A 20,290-nucleotide genomic window follows, 5' to 3' on the forward strand; every position below is an offset into this window, starting at 1 on the left:
AATTTGATTTTGGGAACAAATAATTATTATGGTGTTGATTCTTCTCTTAAGTTACAGCAGACCAAACATCCTGCAGACATCATTTCATGACACATGAAACTTCCATCAGAGGGACGGAGGTGTCACAGGAGTCCAGGCTGAAGGTAGTCGCCCGTGTGGAGAGGTATCGTACTGAGCTGTGTCGTGCAGTTCTGTAACTGTGCCGCTGTCGTACATGGGAGTGCCAGAGGAGGGCACTGCGACTGAGTGAGACAGGCTGGGGTAGTGGCTGCTGGACCCTCGAAGGAACTGGGAGCTCAGGCTGTTGTTTATCCCCCCATTCTGGGACACGGGAGTCAGGGGAGAGTTACCCACTGACCACAGGCTGGTGTACTGACTGTACAGAGACATGGACAGAAAGCTTCTTGATACTCGTGCAAAAATTCAAAAATGGCATCCATAAAAAACTTTTTTTAAAGTGTGACATATATGAATGGTTACAGAACATTAAGCCAATTTTTCAATAATGTCCAGTGAAAAAGACAAGAAAAACACATTTCAGACAGCAAATTCATATATGCTCCATTAAGCAAACTGTATTTATCACTTATCTCCTGGACAGATGGACTTAAGATGTTTTATGTCATATAGAATAGCAGAAAAAAGTCTAACTTGCACCTATGAAACTTGAATATCCTAATAACTTGTTGTCCTGTTAATGTTCTGCTGTTCTGTGTTTTGTTTTGTAATTTAGTTCTTCTCTCTGTTTACATCATCGTCTTTGTGTTTGTGAGTTGTATTGTTATGTGTTCAGTTTGTGCAATAAGAAAAAAGAAAAGGAATTATACAAACCTAGAGTTGGTACCAGAGGTGGAATTGTGGGCAATGGACATCATGCTGGAGTGTGTCGGCATCTGTAGGCCGGACCAGTTATCGTGGCTTGAGAGCATCGACAGACAGGCTGGCGAGTTATCGGAGTAACCGACTAAAACACAAACAGAGGCACCGGGGTTCAGCAGGTATACAGGGCACTAATGGTGTCAAATGTATTTGTCAGAAATCATGTTATCACTGAACCTGTTGTGATTAAGTACTTCCTGTCCCTCTGATATCAGTATGACAGTTAAAGGTGTGACTATTCCCTCCATACATTCCCCGTCTGAAGCCCAACAATTTACAGCTCTGTGGCTCCACTCTCACAAAAGCCAGAGGAATGCAAAACATCCCACGCTCAGCAACATTTGTTTGCGTTTCTTGTTAATAGCAAGGGGAGGAAGTGGTGTGTGAATGAAAAGGGTGGAAGAGACCACTCACTGGGTGAGTTGGTCCGATGGGCGTAAGGACTAGTGTAGGGGGCCGAGCGGTGGTTCCTCAGGGTGGAGTAGCGCTCACAGCCGTGTGATGGCGAGAGGGAGATGGGACTCCCAAACTGGCTGTGAGGACTGGCAGGAGGGCAGAGAGAGCCTGTGCCTGGGATAAACCAACCACCTACTGGCTCCACGGACGAGAAGAGACATTATGAAACCATATGGGCACCATGTAGCTCGACTATAACAAAGTGTGACATGAAATCAGATGGCTACATGAAAAAAAGAAATACACTACTCACATTGAGAGTAAGTTGACTGCTGGTTTTCATTGGCATCTTCTCTGATGTCTTTGTGATCACTTCTTAAAAAAAAGGAAATGATTGATGGTATACTTCACATAATGTTAAACTAAACTTTTACACATCTTAAAGACATAAATACAATGTTTAAATATAAAAATGTGAATTGTTTACCTCTCCTTTGCATCGAGGAAGGCCTTGGCAAAAGGGTTGTGCTTTATTTTAAGAGCAGTTACCTAAGATCCAAACAGTAACGACAAAAAGATCATTAGAATTGTGGTTATCCACCGTTAATTATCACAAAGGACTAAATGCTGTGCGTAAATATTATTGTTGCGTTCATTTTAGTAATACGTTTCAAATCAGTTTACTATTTAAAAAGATATTTCATTGCCAACCTCTTCGTTTTGGTATGCTGTTACTGCAATGAACTGCGTCTCTGGGAAAGAGTGGCTGGTGATCATCCTCCTTGGGCCTCCAACCCGCACTATATGGATGCGTGGCTCGTACTTATGTAAGGAATTTAACATTATCTGTAAATCAAAACAAAAATATTCATAATTTCCACGTGTGTATTATTTTTGATTTATTTCAAAAAAGCATAGCATTTTGGAAAAATTATTCGTTTTATATCTGAAGAAAAACCAAAGATAGTACTTAACATCGAACATCATCTCCTTACCTGACCTCCTCCGTTCAGCTTATTGGTGAGTTTGACTTTACTAAAGGAGACGGGCGCTTTCATCCAGTGCGCTCCGAAGTTTGGAGAGTCCGGGTGGATGTACACGCAGCTGGGAGTTTGAGGTTCAGGTTTGCCACCGGGGACCCACTCCCCATTCACGTACTTCCACCTGTGATTGTCCGCAGATACGAAGTCCAGCAAAATAGAATACATGGCGTTCGGGTCCAATCCGGACACGTTCACTTTCAGCACCGGAAACATGCGCCTTGATAAAAACAATGAAACCAATATTTTGATTATTATTATTATATAAGTGCTGTATTTGATCTAATATTATAGAAAGTTTGTTTGTAACCTCACCTGCCATTCTTTGTAACTATCATTTCATTTATAAGATCCTTAAATTTCTGCCAAAGCTCGTTCTCATCCAGAGACACTTTGAGTTCCTTCTCAGTGGGGTCACCCTTCTCGCTGCCGGCCTGCAGCTCACTCTCCACGGCGCTGAGAAGGTGATCCACCCGGTTCTGACTGGCTTTCCCGGGACACTCGCCGGAGGCCATCCTGTCCAACAGCTCCAGGGCTGAATAAATGTAATCTACAGGGGTTATTTGAAAAAAAACTAAATCTCTTTCCTCTTCTTGTGCCTCCACAAACAGTAATCTCAGGTCGCAGGACGTCATGAACAGCTTCCCTATATATATAGGCTGAAGAGAGGCTACGGCTCAGGATGGGTGTTTGGAGCAGACATGGTTGGCTCATCTCCTCTTTGATCTTTGCGGGCTTCCCACCGATTGGTTGGGAGCGGCCATATCATTGAGGTCCACAGGATTTTGAATAAAGCAGTTTGACCTACTTTATTACATCAACCTGTAAACATTGACACTTACATCAAAGCCACACCTGCAGAGAGCAAACCACTGTGTGCTGACATACTGGGGCTGGTCTTCAGTCCCCGAAGGCTCAGATTTGACTCCAGTTTTCTTTTTGACTTTCTGAAGATAAATGTTGCCCAATTCTTATATAAAAGAAAACCCTTCTGACTGGGACAGATTTGGTAAGCCAATTTAGGACATTTTCAAGAAACCCAGGAATTGTTTCAGTCATGTGTTAGTGGGCTAAAACTGCGCCAATCAGGGAATGAAAGAATATGCTCTTCTAATATTATTAATGAATTAATGAATAAATTAATGACTACATAAACACAAACAAAATCACTCTCAAGTGCAACAACCACATCCTTAATAATTGTATTGCAAACTGTTGAGGTGTTACTTAATAAAATGGTTGTAAAACTTCATCATTTCACAGCAATACTTATCACAGTTCCAACAGTTGAATATTATCATAGTATGCTTTTTATTTCAGAAAACCTAATGTATGCGGACTTTACCATATGTACATATAGAGATTTATATTTTATATATATATATATATATATATATATATATATATATATATATATATATATATATAGGGTTAGTTAGTTAGTTAGGGTTATTACACACACATATATATTTTACACAGACACATATATATATATTTTTTGTTTTACACACACACACACACATATATATGTATATATATTGTGTATATATATATATATATATATATATATATATATGTGTGTAAAATTAACAATTTACAAAAATAGAACCATTTAATAATAACGAACATATTATATTGTATGTTATACGATTGTATAAACGTATAAAATAGTGTGACACGGAATAAACACATGGTTATAATGTTAAAAGTAAAATGTAAAAAAAAAAAGTATCTTTCATATTTTTTATTGTTAATAATATATATATATATATATATATATATTCCCTCTAAAGAGATGCTCTTGTGTCTTCAGTGATCTGTGTTTTCTAAATAGTTCTTCCATAGCTTAAATCCACATTCAATTATCTAAAGAGAAAACGAGAAAAAAAGAAATCAATTAAAAAAAAACCAATACAATCAGTTACAGAAATGTATTCAATCTGAGAGATCATTTTACCTCTACATGCTTTTGTTGACACACATCTTCAATGGACAAGGGATCAGGTGTTTTACGACAGCACGCTGCTGTGTCCCAAACCAGAGTCTGAAGACTTTGATGGCTACCAAGAAAACACCCACATGTGCACAGTGACAATCAGTCTTTTGTCTCCAACAAACAAATTAATATTAAAATATTATGGATGTTTATTTCAAGCACCTGGCCGAGGTCATTCTGCTCAGCTCCTGGGGACATGAAGGCCGGTCACTCCGAACACTTCCTTGTTGTTTTGGAGAGCAGAGAGGCTCCTGGTTGGTTTGGCTCGTCTTGGAGTCAATGCCTGGAAGCATCTATGAAAGAACAAGGACGGAAAACATCTCTCACTGATAACTCCATTTGTAATGAACTGATTTACATCCAGACATGTAGTGCCGCAGTGTCATGCTCACAAATAACTACTGTATTCTGGTAAATTTATTCGGTGTGACCTGTTGCCATGGTGGCTTCCAAAGGGGAAAAAAACAAACGTTAAAGGCGGATAGTGTGTGACAGCTACGTGTTAGCTTCCATAGCGTTCAGCGGTGTTGTGTTGTGTTGTGGCTGGTTTGTGTTACTAACCAAATCTTGGTTGCCTCGCTCCTCCTGCCAGCACAGTGAGTCTGTCTCCCTCTCCAGCAGTCTGGACCAGAGTTCACAGCAAGCAGAGAAAAACAAACCTCACTCAGTTTAAAGAAAGACTCCTTCAATACACTTCTGATCTCGCCGCATTGGTTCCAAATGTTGCTAAAAAACTACATTTTAACTATCCGTGTCAGTGCATCACTTCCTTTATGTATCTTCCCGTTTGCTGCATTACCAACCTTTGGGAGAAAGCCATGTTGGTCAAACAAAGATCATGCATTTGTCTCAGCCGTCTCAAGTAAATCTCTGCTTTCCTGCTCTTCTCAGGAATCTCAGGGATAATCTGTGATTGAGAGAAAGCAGTAAACATGAGCGTTTCCCTCTGTTGTTCTGTGCTGGTCTACCACACACTGTGACTAAAAGAGGCTACGTTACCGGCTGACCTACCAAATCAGGCATCTTGCTCTGGAAGTTCCTCATAAAGTCAGGATGTAGGGTTGCAAATGTGGGGGCTTTCATCTGTGGGTGGCACATATTACATTCATCTATCATTTCCTTGTCCATTAATCATTTTGTAATTTAAAATGAGACATCCCCTTGTATACGAGCTAAGATAACCATGGCGTAAAAGTCATAGGTGTCATAGCCTGTGTCATTTCCCACAGTCCTAGTGTCCTGTTTGGCGCCTCTCTCTCCTCCTCCAACACCCCACCCAGCGCTAACTGTCACACTAGGCCACTTCCTGTTGTGATGTTATTGATCTACAGTATATGGTGCTATATAGATCCCCCAGCCCTTTCCTCCGATCCTCAAAGGATGAAATACAGGTGTAACTCAAATAAACTTCAGAGAACAGATTCATGTCTGCATTCATTTTGCTTTGCTTTGCGTTTACTTATAGTTCAGCATTGTTGCATGATAATGTGGTTTATCAGTGTATTCTCACCGTCGAGGCCAGCGCTGATTTTCGTTTGACCCAGCGGTGTATGAAAATCAACACTATGAGACACAAGTTGCTTAAGTTATGATGTCACTGTCAACATCTGGTTTTATTTTACTTATAAGTTCAGCATTGTTGCAATCTAAACTTCTATTCAATAACAAAATTTCATGTCTTGCTGCTAGCTGATCTTCATATTGTAATGAATGTAAGCCAAGGGGCAACCTTCACATTGAGATATAAAGCAATCATATAAACCACATTTTATTTGTAACAAATGGGCTAAAAGTTGCTGAAACACTGGCATTGTCCTACGTTCTCATTAACTCATCACATACAGAGGATTAAAATAAGTGAAGAACATGACAATAATGTAATATGATTCAAATAAAAACTAAATATGACCTCAAACATCCCAACACCTCGCTGACACTGTATATGGTTCAAAAGAAAAGCAGTATCTTTTGCAGAGTAATTGAATTGTATCCCTCCATGTGTATATTATTGTGAGGTAAGTGTGGTGGTTGTGGCCTGACGTCACCACAGTTCCCACGCAAACGTATTGTAGGAGTCTCTAAACGCCTGAACCCTGAAATGACACCCTAAGGCTGTCAATAGGGGTGACATGCCTCTCTGGCAGCGGAGGATCTGAGATGTCAGCACGGAGCTGTTGGGAGTTAAAGCCCCTGCATGCCTGCTGGCTTTCACCAGTCTCGTCTGACCATTGTTTGCCTTCCCCTGCTCTCCCTCCAGCCAGGCCCATCCTCTGTTTGCTCAGGCCCGTTTTGACACTGAGGTGAGAGAAAAATGAGTCCTGCGTGCTTGTCCGTATATGCTCATCTCAGCACCTGAGCATAACCTCGTCTCCAATGTTCTCACTTTTCTGAGTATTTTTCCCAGCCTCTCTCCTGATCTCTTGTATCAATGCAAAGATCGAAAACAAATCTCTATATATTTTTATCTTAATATCATTTGTCTCCCTTGCTCTTTGGGTAATAGGCATGGTGAGCCTTTATCTTGACACAAGCTACAATTATACTCTGGTTTAGCTAAAGACTGCAAACATGGACAAACAGCTAGCCTGGCTGTGTCTGAACATAATAGTTTAAGGGTTGAATTATTGGTTTGCTGGGAGCAGTGATGAGCAGTGGATACTCTTTAAAACATTTTTAATGTATTAATAAAAACTAGATGTCATGTGTTGGTGTGATTTAGAGGTGCTGGTAGGTGGATTGTGCTACCTTTGTACACAGCCCGGCTAGTTGTTTGTCCATGTTTCCAGTCTTTATGCTAAGATAAGCTAAGCTGCTTTGATGTAGCTTCTCTGTAAAGTAACTATTACTTTAATATTTAATATTTAATGTAAGTGTACTATGTAAAAGGAAATCTAATCTGAATGCAAAGAGAATGAACGTAGGCTATATTATGAAGGCCGCAGTAATACGTCATGCTGCCGAGTGTGTTCTATCAGTGTGGGTTTATGCGTGTTGGTTTGGGGAGGCAGTCGGGTGATCACTGCTCCAGGTGTGTTTGCCTCTCACTGCCCTTGTTAAGAGGGATTACTGCCCCTGTGGTTTTGACACTAACCTTGGGAAACATTTGCTCAATTTCATCCTTCTCCTGGCTGCCACCGAAGTTCTGCTCCGTCGAACTCTCCCCTAGACAGGACTCTCGCTCTAATAACCTACACACACACACACACACACACACACACACACACACACACACACACACACACACACACACACACACACACACACACACACACACATTAGTACATTTTACAGCTGGAAGAAGAAAAGGCCATCAACAAGAAATCTAATTTTCACCTAAGGGATAATGATTGAGGAACAGCTGTCTCAAAACATATTATGGTCCGGTCAACTTACTTACTGCTGTGATGTCTGACCTGCACACAAAATGTCGGGTTGTTAATATATTCATAATGGTGTGCTACTTCTCAAGAGTAGCCCATAGTGTGGTGCAGCTCACACCCAATAACACTGCGCACTCGGGTGACAACACACTTTGTCTGCTGGGTGCAAACTGGCTCCAGGGAGGACTCCTGAGCAAGGCAGCGTTTACTCACAGGACGGTGCAGCAGGTAACAGATCTATACAAACCCAGAGGCAGGTGGGGGAATGAGGATGTGGACCTGTGCACTCATATATGTACAGTATTAGTGCTGACATGTTGACAGGTGACGCTGCAGAAGCTTGAATATAAAAAACGGATTAAAAATTATGCCTAGCAGGATCCTAAATAATAAGAGGCAACTCGACTAGCCCCGTCTTATGTACATGTTCCACTCATTGAAGTCAATATATAGTAATAGACATGGTATGTTCTGGTCAATTTAATTTTGTAGACCTGTAATGCATACTCGTGAAATTCAACATGTTGAAGAGACCATGACCAGATGGCCACAAAGATAGCAAATTACTCCCTCAACTGTCCAATAAATCACAGCAGCTAATAATAAACATATAAATAGCCACAAAGCAGGACAGATTGGATGAATTGGCTCAATACTTAAAAATATAAACAAGGACTTTGCCGACTCCATATTTTGGCTTCAGCTCTAATTGCTTTTATTTTGGGTATTTCTTACGGATGTGGGGAATGTGCCTTTGGCACAGGGGGTGGTTGGGGGCGCAAGAGGGCCGCTGTCTCACCATGTTTGTCTGTGGAGTGGTGAGATTTCACACTGATGGAGGACTTGTCAGTGCAAGCCTTCACTCGCCTTCTTACCAAGCTCCTAATGTCCCCAAGCCAATGTGCTGTTTGACGGTGGCAGCCTCGTGCTAACATCATACATGCTCCTACTAAACAGAGTTCAGTCCTAATTAACAACAACGCTGACAGCGGCCGACACTGTTCTGTTAAACATTCACAACATGTAAACACAAAAGACACTGAGGGGGATATGAGCAGGTGCATAAATGTAAAGTGTATCTGAACAACAGGGCTTGGAGATTATTTTCTTTAGATTAAAAGCAGAAATAGCTGTAGAGTATAATTTGTGAAATTTGTATTTGAAGCTAACAGCACCTACATTAATGGCCAGCTGTTGAGTGTCATGATATAAAGGGACAGAAAGCCCTCACACTTAGGGGGAAAAGAGAAGAGTTTGGGAGTTTTCTGGAATATACTGTCAAAGTTCTTTCAAGGCAATCAATCACCACTTACAATAATTTCAAAACAAATAATACTTCAAACTTGCTGCTAAAATGTAGGAATTGAAACACTTGAAATAATTAAAATACTGAAACAATTAAAGTTGAAGAATATGAAACAGCAGTAAAATGGATGTGCTGAAAGAAGCACAAGTTTCAGTTTAGCTTCAGTTCAGCGCTGAATGAAGTGGAAGTTGAAGTGAAAGTGATAAAAGGAGTTGAAATGTCAGTCGATATTCGATGATAAATTGAGTTGGAAGTGGGGGCTCAAGTGTATAAACTGCAAGATGATGTCAGCTAAAGTGTCAGCTGAAGAATAAGCAAAACCTCCTAAAACTGAAGCTTATGTAGTACATCATTCTTAAAAACAAGGATTATGCTTGTATAACTAGTGATGAATGTAAAACAATACAACTCAAGTCTAACAGGCTCTCAGATTATCTCTGCAACTTTTTGCTAAATGGATCACTGTTTGCCTGGAAGCCCATAAAGCTTTAAATGAGAAGCAACTCTCCAAACAGTTCAGCATCTGCTCGCAGTGCTGACATGAAGTGACACCACTGGTCCAATTGCTATATCTCATTTGTAGCGGATATAATTAAGACATTTTCTCCTGGATGATGTTTGTCCGAGTCAAAGCGACCGTCTGAGGAGGCAAGTCTCCACAACAGTAGGGTCAGATTGTGTTTGGTCATCTCACTTCTACGTGAGTAATCAGCTCTCTCCTCCAGGAGGGTCCAATGCTAAACAAGCCTCCAGTGGAGTCTGTGTTTGTTCTTAAAAGCAGTGCAAACAGAGATCCAGAGTGCTCACAGTTTTAGACCAGAGGCCTCTACAGCTGAGTACCATCTCCCTGCCGGCCCACCACCAACACCAGCTGTCTCTTTAAACCTCAGACATGTAGGACCTTAAATATACAAAATGTACTGGAAGTCTTTAAATGTATTTGCCAAACATTTTATGGCGCAGCCTAATATTGTAGTCAAATAAATTCAAGAATTATTTGACTATGTTATTGTCATTTTAAAGCAGTAGTGCTAAGTTTTGGGAAATGCGCCTATTTACTTTTTGCGGAGAGTTAGTGGTCAGTGAGAATATCGATGCTGCAGCCAAGAGGCTAGTTAGCTTAGCTTGTAGTCCAGCATGAAAACCTTATACACCTCAACCTGTTGCTTTTTCAAATCATTGACCCAGTCAAGGCCCTGTCACACATATCCGTATGCCGGCGCATACGGAAATTTGTCAGAGTGTAAATACGTCCAAGTTTTCATCGGATCGGAAAAGTGAACATATACTGATACGCATTTCTAACCTATTGATAGAGTATCACTTACTTATACAAAATGTATCAGACGAATGCCCAACGAATGCATAGCATATACAAAAATATGGCGTATACAAAATATCGTCAACGCTGGTTTACGTTGATATAAGGTAAGGTATAAGTAGTATTCGTTAAGAGCTCACTGTGTTACGCTGGGGTGCGTTGATATAAGGTAAGGTATAAGTAGTATTCGTTAAGAGCTCGCTGTGTTACGCTGGGGTGCGTTGTTGAACGATGATGTTTTGAGCATGTTCAAAATTACCGAACGTATCCGACGTGTGCTTCATAAGTTATGCAGACGTTACGTGACGTTAGACATACGTGAATACGGAATACGTGCGTGAATACTTACCTACGTAAATACAGTACGTGAATACCTACGTGAATACCTACGTGAATACCTACGTGACTACGTTAGAGGTACGTTAGATATAGGCTACGTCGGCTGGCGGTGACTCCTACAGCCAATGTATTGATAACGAGTGGATACCCTATTCCTACCCTATGGTAAGATGATGCCTGACGACGGAGTAACTTATTAACGTGTTTCTACAGTACAGCTAGCGTTCAGCATGTTAGCCGTTCTCCAGCATCAGCATGACGTGAACCAGATGGCACTTTTCCAGCTCCGTTGGCCAGACGCTCTGATACGTTTTAAATAAGTAAGTGATAAGCTATCAATGTTTAACATACGTATAATAATTTGTTATGTATTTGTTATGTATACGTCAGCTACAACACCGCTGTGGAAAAGTTGGACGTATTTGGACTCTGACAAATTTTGAGCTACTTTTCATCGGCATGTTTCTGCCATACAGAACTGTGTGACAGGGCCGTATGTCTGCCGTGTTTGGCGTACCGTCTGCGTCCTTCAAACGATCACAACTTACCTTTAATTTATATCAACCTATTGCCGATATTTCGTATACGCCAGCATACGTTTCTGTCATATGGATGTGTGTGACAGGGCCTGGAGGGCCTAGAGGTGCTGGTAGGTAGATTTAGTTACCTTTGGAAAGAGCAAGGCTAGATGTTTCCAGTCTTTATACTAAGCTAAGCTAACTAGTTTCTGGCTGTAGCATTATATTTAACGTACAGACATGAGTGTGGTATCGATCGTCTCATCTTACTCTCAAGAAAGTGAATAAGCTTATGTCCCAACATGTAAAAACTGTTGCTTTAAAAGTACTTAATGCTGGAGGTTTTATAATCAAGGCAGCAGAGATAATGATTATTTAAAAAAAATACCAGTAAGCCTGAAATACAAGGGTCAGGACAAAAAAAAAGTGATGCACATTGATATGAAATGATAAGATTTTTTGGATGAATCTAATTGACTGTACTTTATCGAAGGGGTAGTTGCCCACAGATTAAACATGTTTCTTCATCAACTTTGTTGTGACTTTAAAAGAAAGATGAGCACAAGCCAGACTTATTACAGTGTAGGTAGTCTCCTCCTGGATTGGCCTTCATGTCCTCTATTTTCAGCAGTGCAGGGATGTTTTCCTGAAGTCTTGTGAGTCATCAAATCAGCTGCAGGTCTGCTTTCCAGCACTGTAAACGTTACATCAACACACATTACATCTATAGTTTTTTTTCCATCATAGATCTAGAAAGAAGGTTTTTCTATCAAGCTGTAACTCAACTCCTTGTCCTGACATCCTCCAGACTTGTATGCAGCTGTGATGGGTGACAGTTATATGTGATGTGCCTATAAAAGTCCTCCAAGACGTGGTGGGTTTTCAGATGTCCACGCTCAGCTAATTGTCTCTGGAGGTCAAAGATCTCAGGAAAGAAATAGTGACAGATCACTTTGATGAATGTCGCAGTGAGGCATTAAACATAAATCAATGACTGAGCTGGAATCAAGTAAGATGTTATACTTCTGCTGCTGGGGCAAAAACCTACCAGGTAATAGCTGGTTTTGGGGAGGGACTTCAGGTACGAGTCATTGTGCTGCAGTTTGGAGAAGGCCAACTTCTTTTGTTTCTGAGTAAAGAAGAGAAGAGAAGGAGGCAGACAGACAGTCAGAGAAGGACAGAGACTGAGAGTTGTGGGAAAAGAGATTTAAAGCAAGCCTCCCTTGTTTCAGGGGCTGGGAAACAGAGTACACAGAACAAATGAGAAGTAAACACACAGCCACAGGAAGCCATTAACAGCAGCAAGGACCAATTAGGCCCCAGCAGGTGTTCTTTTCCTTTGCCTGCTTTGGTCCTGCCTCACCTCTGTGTCTGTGACGGAGCCTCTCGATCTGAGCTGAGGAAACAACGGGTAGTTTCATTTGCTCAGCAATTTGAAGCAAAGGATTCCTACTGGAGGGCCTCTATAGTCCTTTATTGTGCTCTCTTTGTCTCCCCCCACCAAGTGCAAGTCATTAGAGAGGACAATTACATCCTCCTGAAGAAGCTCAGCTTTTACAGGAGGGGAAGATAAGACAGGATCTCTCTCATGTTAGACCCCCTCTATGCAGACCCTCTCTAAAGGTTATTGCTCTTTTCACACCCCGTCAGAACAGACACGAGACAGTCAAAATCAAAGTCAATCACAACAGCTACGGCAGAAGGAGCTTTTTTACACAAGAACAAGAAACTAAATTTGTAAAGAGAAAAGAAAAAAGTGAAAGAATGTATAGAAGTAAAAAAGCTCATAATATGTGAGTTATAATATAATATAATAATATGTAAACAACTTAATGCAACCTAATTGCGAAACGTCAGCATTACTAAAACTTTATTGTTGATATTTAAATACCACTGAATTAATAGCGTTTCCTATCTATCTAAATTTGTGGTTTGAATTTCCCTCAAGTGGTGTTCAATGTTCAACAAGCTTTATTTAAAACAACTATGATTGCTATTTTAATAATGAGAGTTTATCAAATGACAATATGAAAACATGTGACACATGTGAAAGGGGAAACTGTACCTTGTCAATTCAAAATAAAATATTTCAATGCTAAAACTCAATGGTGTTTAAATTTCAACATTAATGAGTTAGTAGTGATTCAATTTCACTATAAGGCACTCTGTTTATAAGATTTAAATTATTACGGCCTTTCTTTGCTTTCATAAAATGAAGCAGAAACACTTAGATTACCTGCTCAAACATCACTTCAACTTATTTGTTTTATCTGTAGAAAGTTAACTTTTGAATAAATAACAACAACAGTTGCTCCAGAAGTCCCATTCATCGAAAGTGTTAGCCTGCTTTACTGCCTATACTGCGCAGGATTTAAAGGATTAAGTTGTAAACTGCTGCTGCAACCGTTTTAATGTTATGCATGTCACTTCAGGAGTACAAGAGAAAGTGAAGGTGTTGTAGGCAAAACAAGGAGGCTTTGATTTGCAGGGTTGTGTATTTGAGCTCAGACAAAGTGCAGTGGAAGGCAAACAGCAGCCTGTGAGTGAAATCAGGCCCTCCAGCAAAATAATTGTCCCGCTGAAGAAAGCTGAAGTTGTGACTTAGACCATAGTTTACATCAAAACATTTACTGTAGATACAAATGTAAATACATGGCACCAAATCTGCAATCATAAGTAATCATACCTCCTCTCTGGCCCTGTTGTTGCATACTTTTGTTTTTACATGTTACTTTTGTAATGTATTTATGTATTGTAATGTTTCGTATTAAGAATATTTACATTGAGGTTGTTACTGAAGTGTTAATGTGCAATGTCCCTGGTGAAAAAAAAAAATACAATATCAATTAATGCTTGTCATTGCTGCATTATTGTTTGATGTTTACCTGTGTATTGTAGAGGGGCCCTGTCTCAAAGTCTTAACATTTAGACTTCTATTATTTTAATTATTTTATTATTATTTCAGTTTATATTGTGCTCTCATTCTAAATAAACGTGTTTAGTGAAATTACAACAAACTAATTTAGAAACAGAATCTTGGGCTGAACACTTGGCCCTGAAGCAGATTTCTGCCACACAAGTTGTTATATGTGGAAATAATAAACTTACTAATGGAAATAATAATCTGGAAATATATCAATATTTTAAAAATTCATTAAATTAAAGCACATAACTTATAACAAATAATGTCACTACAAAGAAAAACACTTATCTTTCATCTGAAACTATTAATGTAAAACAGATGTTGACCTCTGCAACTCATGGGAATGACTCAAATAAAGCCCTCAGTTTTGCAGCGTTAAGATGTAATGAAGTACCTGCTGAGATTCCCTCTCTGACTTTGCTCTGGCTGCTTCGTCTCTCTGCTGCAGCAGTAATCTTTGTGAGTGAACCTTGACTTTGAGCAGGGCAGCGTAGCGGTGACGGAGGGCATCTCTGAGACGGTGCATGTTCCTGTAGGCCTCTAGATGGCGCTGGAGGACAAACAAGAAAAGGAAGGAGACTAACTGAGGGGAAGTGAGCTAAAAGGAAGTACCACCTGAGTATGGAGGCAGTGCTGTGCTTCATTATTGACGAGGCGATTAAGAAAGTATTGACTACAGATCAAAGAGCGTGTTCTCCCACTGCGTCATTCTGCCTTCTCTGCTGATGACTGGCAACACAACAAGTGACTATGAAAGTGTCTTAAACATGTTATCGTTGTGACAGTATTTATCAACCTGCTCGAGCTGAGCCTGATGCCGGGCCTTGGCCTCCTGGTCCGGGTCTGGACAGCTGAAATGCGCTACTTTCCTCCTCTGGTGCTCGGCTTTGACTCCATCCCCTGCCTATCAACAGTAAAAAACAAAACAAATATAGATGCTGTGGGAGGGAATCAGTCAGCTTGCCTGAAGATTAAAAAAAAGAATGCATTTTTGGTAATCCCCCTCGTCTGCCAAGAGCAACCTCCCACACAACAGCCTGACATTGTGTTCGTGCAAAATCCAGCAAAGAAATCATACGCAGGAGGAATATGCCCACCTTTTTTTCTACAAAGCTCTCACCTTATTTCCAGCATGTCTCCAGAAAACAATTTTGTAGGGCTGTGATCTGCCCTAAGCATATCATTGGTGTACTTATTTAATCCGGATGAAGACTGATTCCCAACAGATGTTGCAGAGGAAGGTTTTAGAGGCAGATTTCGACTAATGCATATTAAGGCAAATGTTAACTTGTCCCAGAGTGGAAAGAGAAAATATAAGATGCAATGGAATGCAAAATATGGAGCATGTTAACAAAGAATGCAAGGCTAATGGGAGTGACATGCCAAAGCAGATTAACTACTAAACATGGAGCCATATGCTCCCTTTCATGACCCTGAAATGAAGAATGAAACATGCTTGAGCTTTTATGGGAGGACTGCACTCCCTGATCTAAGTCTTCTCTCAGAAGTCGCCCTGGCTCTGAGAAATGCCTTGTTCTTAGCAGGCTGCCACTGAATAACCATATTACTGAAGTTTATGGGCTGAGCCTGTGCAGGAAGTGTCTGCTTTGTCTTTTCTCACAAAAGCTGCTGGAAACACAGGGGTTTTATCAGTTTCGTTGCCACAGTAATACTGTCGTGGTAGAGCTCAGGGACCTGCAGTTCTTTTTGCTCTTACTGCTGTGTGCAAAGTGTCAGTGACGGAGCGAAGGCAGCATCCATCTGCGCTCCCTGACGCTATAAATCAGGGGAAGATAATGCAGCTGTCCTGCTGTACCAGGTCACTCTGCTAGACAGCGATCATGATACTGCAGTGAGGTGGACATAAGCTCCTGATCCATAAAGAGAATGGTACAAAAATAGAAAATAAAGACTTTAGATGCTGCAGGTGTAAACAGAAGCAGTTTGTGGCAGAGGATGAAAGAAGCGTGAAGACCTTGAGGGGCTGTTTGGAAAAAGTGTTTCCACTTGTAACCAAGCCGACCATTAACCATAACTTGTTGCCAGTTCCTGCGTCTTTAAAACGTATTTGAGCTACTTCAGAGAAAAATAATGCAGCTCTCTCACCCCCAGGACAGTCATGAATAGCTCGGCTTCAGGCCTACAGCAGACAGCAGTGAATACCAGAGAGAGGCACGTAAACAAGGACACAATTGAAATGACACAATAGAGCAGGATTACACAACTTTCGGTCACCGAGCCAGTAGATAATATCAGGGGAGAACCGAATGGGTCTTGGTACACACTGTACTGGTTCAGCCATGATCTCAGTCCGTGACATGCAACAATTAAACCACTTTGTTACACTGACTGAGAACATCTATTCAGCACAAGAAGCTTTATTCTGGCAGCTTGTTTGTTCACTCACATGAGAAATCTGTAATGTCTTGTACTGGACCACGATGAAAGCATATTAATTAATTACTCTATGTTTATCCGTCACTGATTCAAATGTTGTTTAACAGGTTAACAGGATACAAATGTTTACCACCAAGCCATCAGGCTTCTCAACCTCCAGACCCACAGACACACCCTCTCACTGTCTGCACTACAGAAATATAAATAAATATTATTATTTACAGCACTGCACAACCCCCCCTTCTTTTCATGTATACAAGGGATATTGTCATGTACATAAGCTATCTTGTTTGTGTCATTGTTTTAACTTAAATGGTATATAGCACTAAATTGTATATCGTACTCTTTTCTTCTAAATATTTTATTTTTGACAGCTGAGCTGACGTGCTGTCTCTCTCAGACACATTTCATTGTACCATTGACCCTGTGTTAACTTACATGACAAATAAAACTTGAACATGAAATAGAAACCGTCAGCGCTGATGAGAGTTATTTAAAATACCTTTCTGACGCCAGGTAATAAGTGTGCATCTGAAATAGAGGACAGAGTGCTGGATTGATGAAGGTCTTTGTACCCAGATGTCATGGCAAATCCACTATTGATGTAACCTTTAGAGAAAAGATTGTTGGCATCAAATTCCAAAATGATATCGAACGACAATGCTACCTGAGGATATAAGTCATTTTTCAAAAATAGCTTACCAGTTGTCGGTGTGTGGGCTTTTCAAACGCACTGTAACGTCTTAAAGGTTACACTCCTCTTTCCAACGTGGGGCTTTAAAGTGTACCACTGAGTAAAACTCTGGTTACCAAGTGACAGAGAACAATGGTAAAGCCTTCACACTGTACACACAGACACTCACATTTTAAACTTGTTTGTGACCCTGCATGAATATTTCATTTGTGTCTCAGGCTGGCATTTGTTTGCTGTTTCCTTGACTGGTTTAGTGGTCTATACAATAAAATGTAGGCAGCTGAGGAAAACCAACAAAGAAGTCAAAAGTGTCTTTAAGTCTATATTTCTCCTAAACTCTGGTTTAATTTGTATTTTTGCAGTCATATGCTGGTTCGTTTCTAAGCCTTCACATGTGTCCCTGATCAGCCGTTTCATTCTGAGCAGTGCATGAAGTTCAATAGTTACCTCTTATAGAATTAAAACAGAGTTCCTTGTAGGTCAGACATGTCTTTGGGAATGTCAGGATTAAGCCCTCAGTTCAAACTGGGAATACCTTTGCTGCAAACTACACATTTCTGGCACTTAGAATGGAATTATCTTCCAGGCAATTGGCACCAACACTATTTATCTCTAGTAACTACATGCATTGTTTTGTTTAATATGACAATGGTAAAGCAGGCTGGAGGTAATTTCATGGAGGGATCATGTACCTGGGCCCCACTGTAGTACACTGATCAACCCTGCTTAACAGGAAATCTAAGAAGCTTACAAAACGAATGCCCAAATGGCTTCAGGTAGCAACAATGGCCACAAAAGAGCCTTTAAAATGCAATCTGGTAAGTGGCCAGCAGTGTAAAAGAAATCTGAATGACTGCAAATTAGCATCATGTAAGAGAATATTCCAAGAGGCACAACACAAATCAGCTTTCAAAAGAGTCAGTGACATTTGCATAATTTTAAAAAACATTTTACTTCAAATGGCATAAAATCATCAGCTGAGAAAACGTTTGACAGTACAAATATTTAGTCAATATTAAATACTGTACATTGCTGATAAATCCCTACAAAAGGATATACCCTCTTATTAGAGGACAAATAAACAGTCCAGTTTGGTTTCAGCAGCAGGCGTGTATAAAGCCCTGTTGTTGACAGCGTATTGTTCTCCTACACAAAGGAACGGTTTCGCGTCGCTTTACGCAAACCCCTCTGCCCATCCACAGGCGCCCGACTGAAAACAAAAACCATGTGCAAAGGACGAGAATATTAAGGTATTCAGTTCAAACTTCAACAAAACATTGAACAGACATCAAGCTCGCAAAGCAACGTCCATGTGAACCATAAGATGCCCTGTTGACTGAGCCGCAGAATGTAATTTAAATTCTTATTTTTGTGAATGTGAAATGTCCTCTTATTTCAAAGTAATGAGTTTACACTGTGACATATAGTTTAGTAAATAACTCGCACATTGGCATTACTCTGGACTGGATTTTCTCCCCTCATTTGCAAAGGTTTCATTTACATGACTCAAATTTAAGATGCCATTGCAGCAGGCCTAAATCGGTGCACACTTGTCACGAGTCCATCATCTCTTAAGTTAAGAAAAATGAAAGTTCAAAAGTCAGGTGTCAGCAGCCTTTAAGGTGCGGGAGTGCAGAAAGTTTGTCGACTTTTCCCAAAGCAGAGGCATTCTCGACCCCTCTCAGCCACTCTTTACATTTCCTCACAACCGTCTCATCCACGTCTCCATCCTCTTCTTCATACTCCACATCGTCGTACTTGTACTGATCATTCAAAAGCGATATTTTAACGATGGCGGTGATGTCCTGCTCGGCGCTCTCCGCTTTGGCTACAGGCGCGCAGCCCTTTGACGCTCCGTGCGCCTTTTTGGATGGAAAAACTCGCCTGTGCCGAAAGTCCGCGGAGGCGCAACACTTCTGCTGCTTTGCAATCATCTGCTTTTCTAGATTTCGTTTTTGGATGACAAGAATGGCTTCAGGTGTGAGACTGAGGGTGAACTGGATCTCCTTCTTCCCTTCCTCTCTGCCGTGGAGGTGTCTGGCGGAGTCCATGGAGCTGGAGCGCCTGACTCCTTCAGAGTCCTGAGGTTTGGGTACCGATAGCCAGGAGCTTTTTCCCTGGGTCTCCTGACTGGCACCTGCCTTCTGAGCTTGGCTTTTACTCTTCTCTTGATATACTTTTCGCCCCAAATTTCTTAAATTCGCCGATGTCCAAGAAGAGGACTGCTTCTCCTTATCCGACCCCCCTTTCTCTCCGCCGGATTTGCTGGTGAGCTCAGTGTGAGCAGGCACTCCGTTGGCTTTCTTCTTCCCGAAAAGATCCCTGCCAGGTGAGGAGATTCGCTGGTGGAGGCTGATAGGCGGAAAAGGCATTTTTTTGTGGCTGGAAGTGATCAGGATACAAAAACGTGCAAATAAGATTCAAAGTGCAGATGATGAGTAAGCCCTGCGCAAAGCAACGAGCGGCGCTCCTCTGCGGGCATTATCCAACGGCGAGGTGGAGAGAGGCTGTAGTGCACCTGCTGTCCACACTGACCGGAGTTCAACTGGTGCACACACACACCGCCTGGCTGCTTTATGGTGGAGCTGTCAGGAAGGCGTGGTCAGAAGAAGCACCAAACAAAGCCAGGAAAAAACTGTGGTGATGTCATTTCATAATTTCCAATAACTTCCTGAGGCGATGAGCGACATCCACCTCATCTTTTTCTCACAGCGCCGCTCTGCTGTTTTACACTCAACTTGTTTAATAGATAATCAGTGAACACAGATGAGGGTTTATTTGGTTTTCTTAAATGTGATTAATTGTATACAGACACATGCATTGGAAATGAATCAGATGATACTCAGCATCTTCTTTAAAGTCCTAAATATACCCGTTAGTTATATTGTACATATGTTATAGTATCTTAAAGTATCTCTTTAATATGCTTATTGAACTTTTTCTATTCAATATTTATGTTTTTGCTTGTATTTCTTCTTAATATGTTTATTGTTTGTACCGAACATCAAGGGACATTTCTTGTAAGTGAATACCTTACTTGGCAATAAATCTTATTCTGAAAAAACCTGTAAACATGTTTGGACCCCAACAAGTTGAGAAAC

At 40.8% G+C, this 20,290-nt stretch overlaps 2 protein-coding genes across 10 annotated transcripts; both read right to left on the bottom strand.

The window, feature by feature from the left end:
- Window positions 1-17,314, bottom strand: tbxtb (T-box transcription factor Tb). 9 transcript variants are annotated; one of them, XM_029450360.1, is made up of 15 exons: window positions 17,198-17,314; window positions 16,998-17,104; window positions 14,895-15,002; window positions 14,493-14,648; window positions 12,224-12,304; window positions 11,962-12,100; window positions 11,755-11,869; window positions 7,403-7,499; window positions 5,323-5,394; window positions 5,115-5,218; window positions 4,873-4,933; window positions 4,474-4,604; window positions 4,273-4,375; window positions 2,631-2,850; window positions 2,425-2,535 (listed from the first exon to the last, which is right to left on the bottom strand). In XM_029450360.1, exons 2-14 carry the CDS (start codon window positions 17,079-17,081, stop codon window positions 2,659-2,661), a joined length of 1,443 nt encoding a protein of 480 aa, XP_029306220.1. In that variant the 5' UTR covers window positions 17,082-17,104; window positions 17,198-17,314; the 3' UTR covers window positions 2,425-2,535; window positions 2,631-2,658. The 9 variants fall into 9 exon arrangements, 8 of the variants coding, with proteins under 8 accessions (XP_029306224.1, XP_029306225.1, XP_029306223.1 ...); XM_029450361.1 differs by having other exon boundaries at window positions 16,998-17,281; XM_029450367.1 differs by lacking the exon at window positions 16,998-17,104 and having other exon boundaries at window positions 17,198-17,252.
- Window positions 17,315-18,122: 808 nt separating this feature from the next.
- On the bottom strand, window positions 18,123-19,828 carry prr18 (proline rich 18). Its single transcript, XM_029450373.1, has one exon. The coding sequence runs from the start codon at window positions 19,559-19,561 to the stop codon at window positions 18,797-18,799; it is 765 nt and encodes a 254-aa protein (XP_029306233.1). The 5' UTR covers window positions 19,562-19,828; the 3' UTR covers window positions 18,123-18,796.
- Between the last annotated feature and the right edge of the window lie 462 nt (window positions 19,829-20,290).

Source organism: Cottoperca gobio, chromosome 15, assembly GCF_900634415.1.
Source record: "Cottoperca gobio chromosome 15, fCotGob3.1, whole genome shotgun sequence".
NCBI lineage: Eukaryota > Metazoa > Chordata > Actinopteri > Perciformes > Bovichtidae > Cottoperca > Cottoperca gobio.

Coding starts and splice junctions, on each gene's coding strand:
- tbxtb (XM_029450360.1), bottom strand. CDS start 17,081: ATGACATCTGGGTACAAAGACCTTCATCAATCCAGCACTCTGTCCTCT. Junction 7,500..11,754: donor AGGAGGAGACTACCTACACT/GTAATAAGTCTG, acceptor GTGTGTGTGTAG/GTTATTAGAGCGAGAGTCCT. Junction 4,605..4,872: donor AGCGAGGCAACCAAGATTTG/GTTAGTAACACA, acceptor GTTCTTTCATAG/ATGCTTCCAGGCATTGACTC.
- prr18 (XM_029450373.1), bottom strand. CDS start 19,561: ATGCCTTTTCCGCCTATCAGCCTCCACCAGCGAATCTCCTCACCTGGC.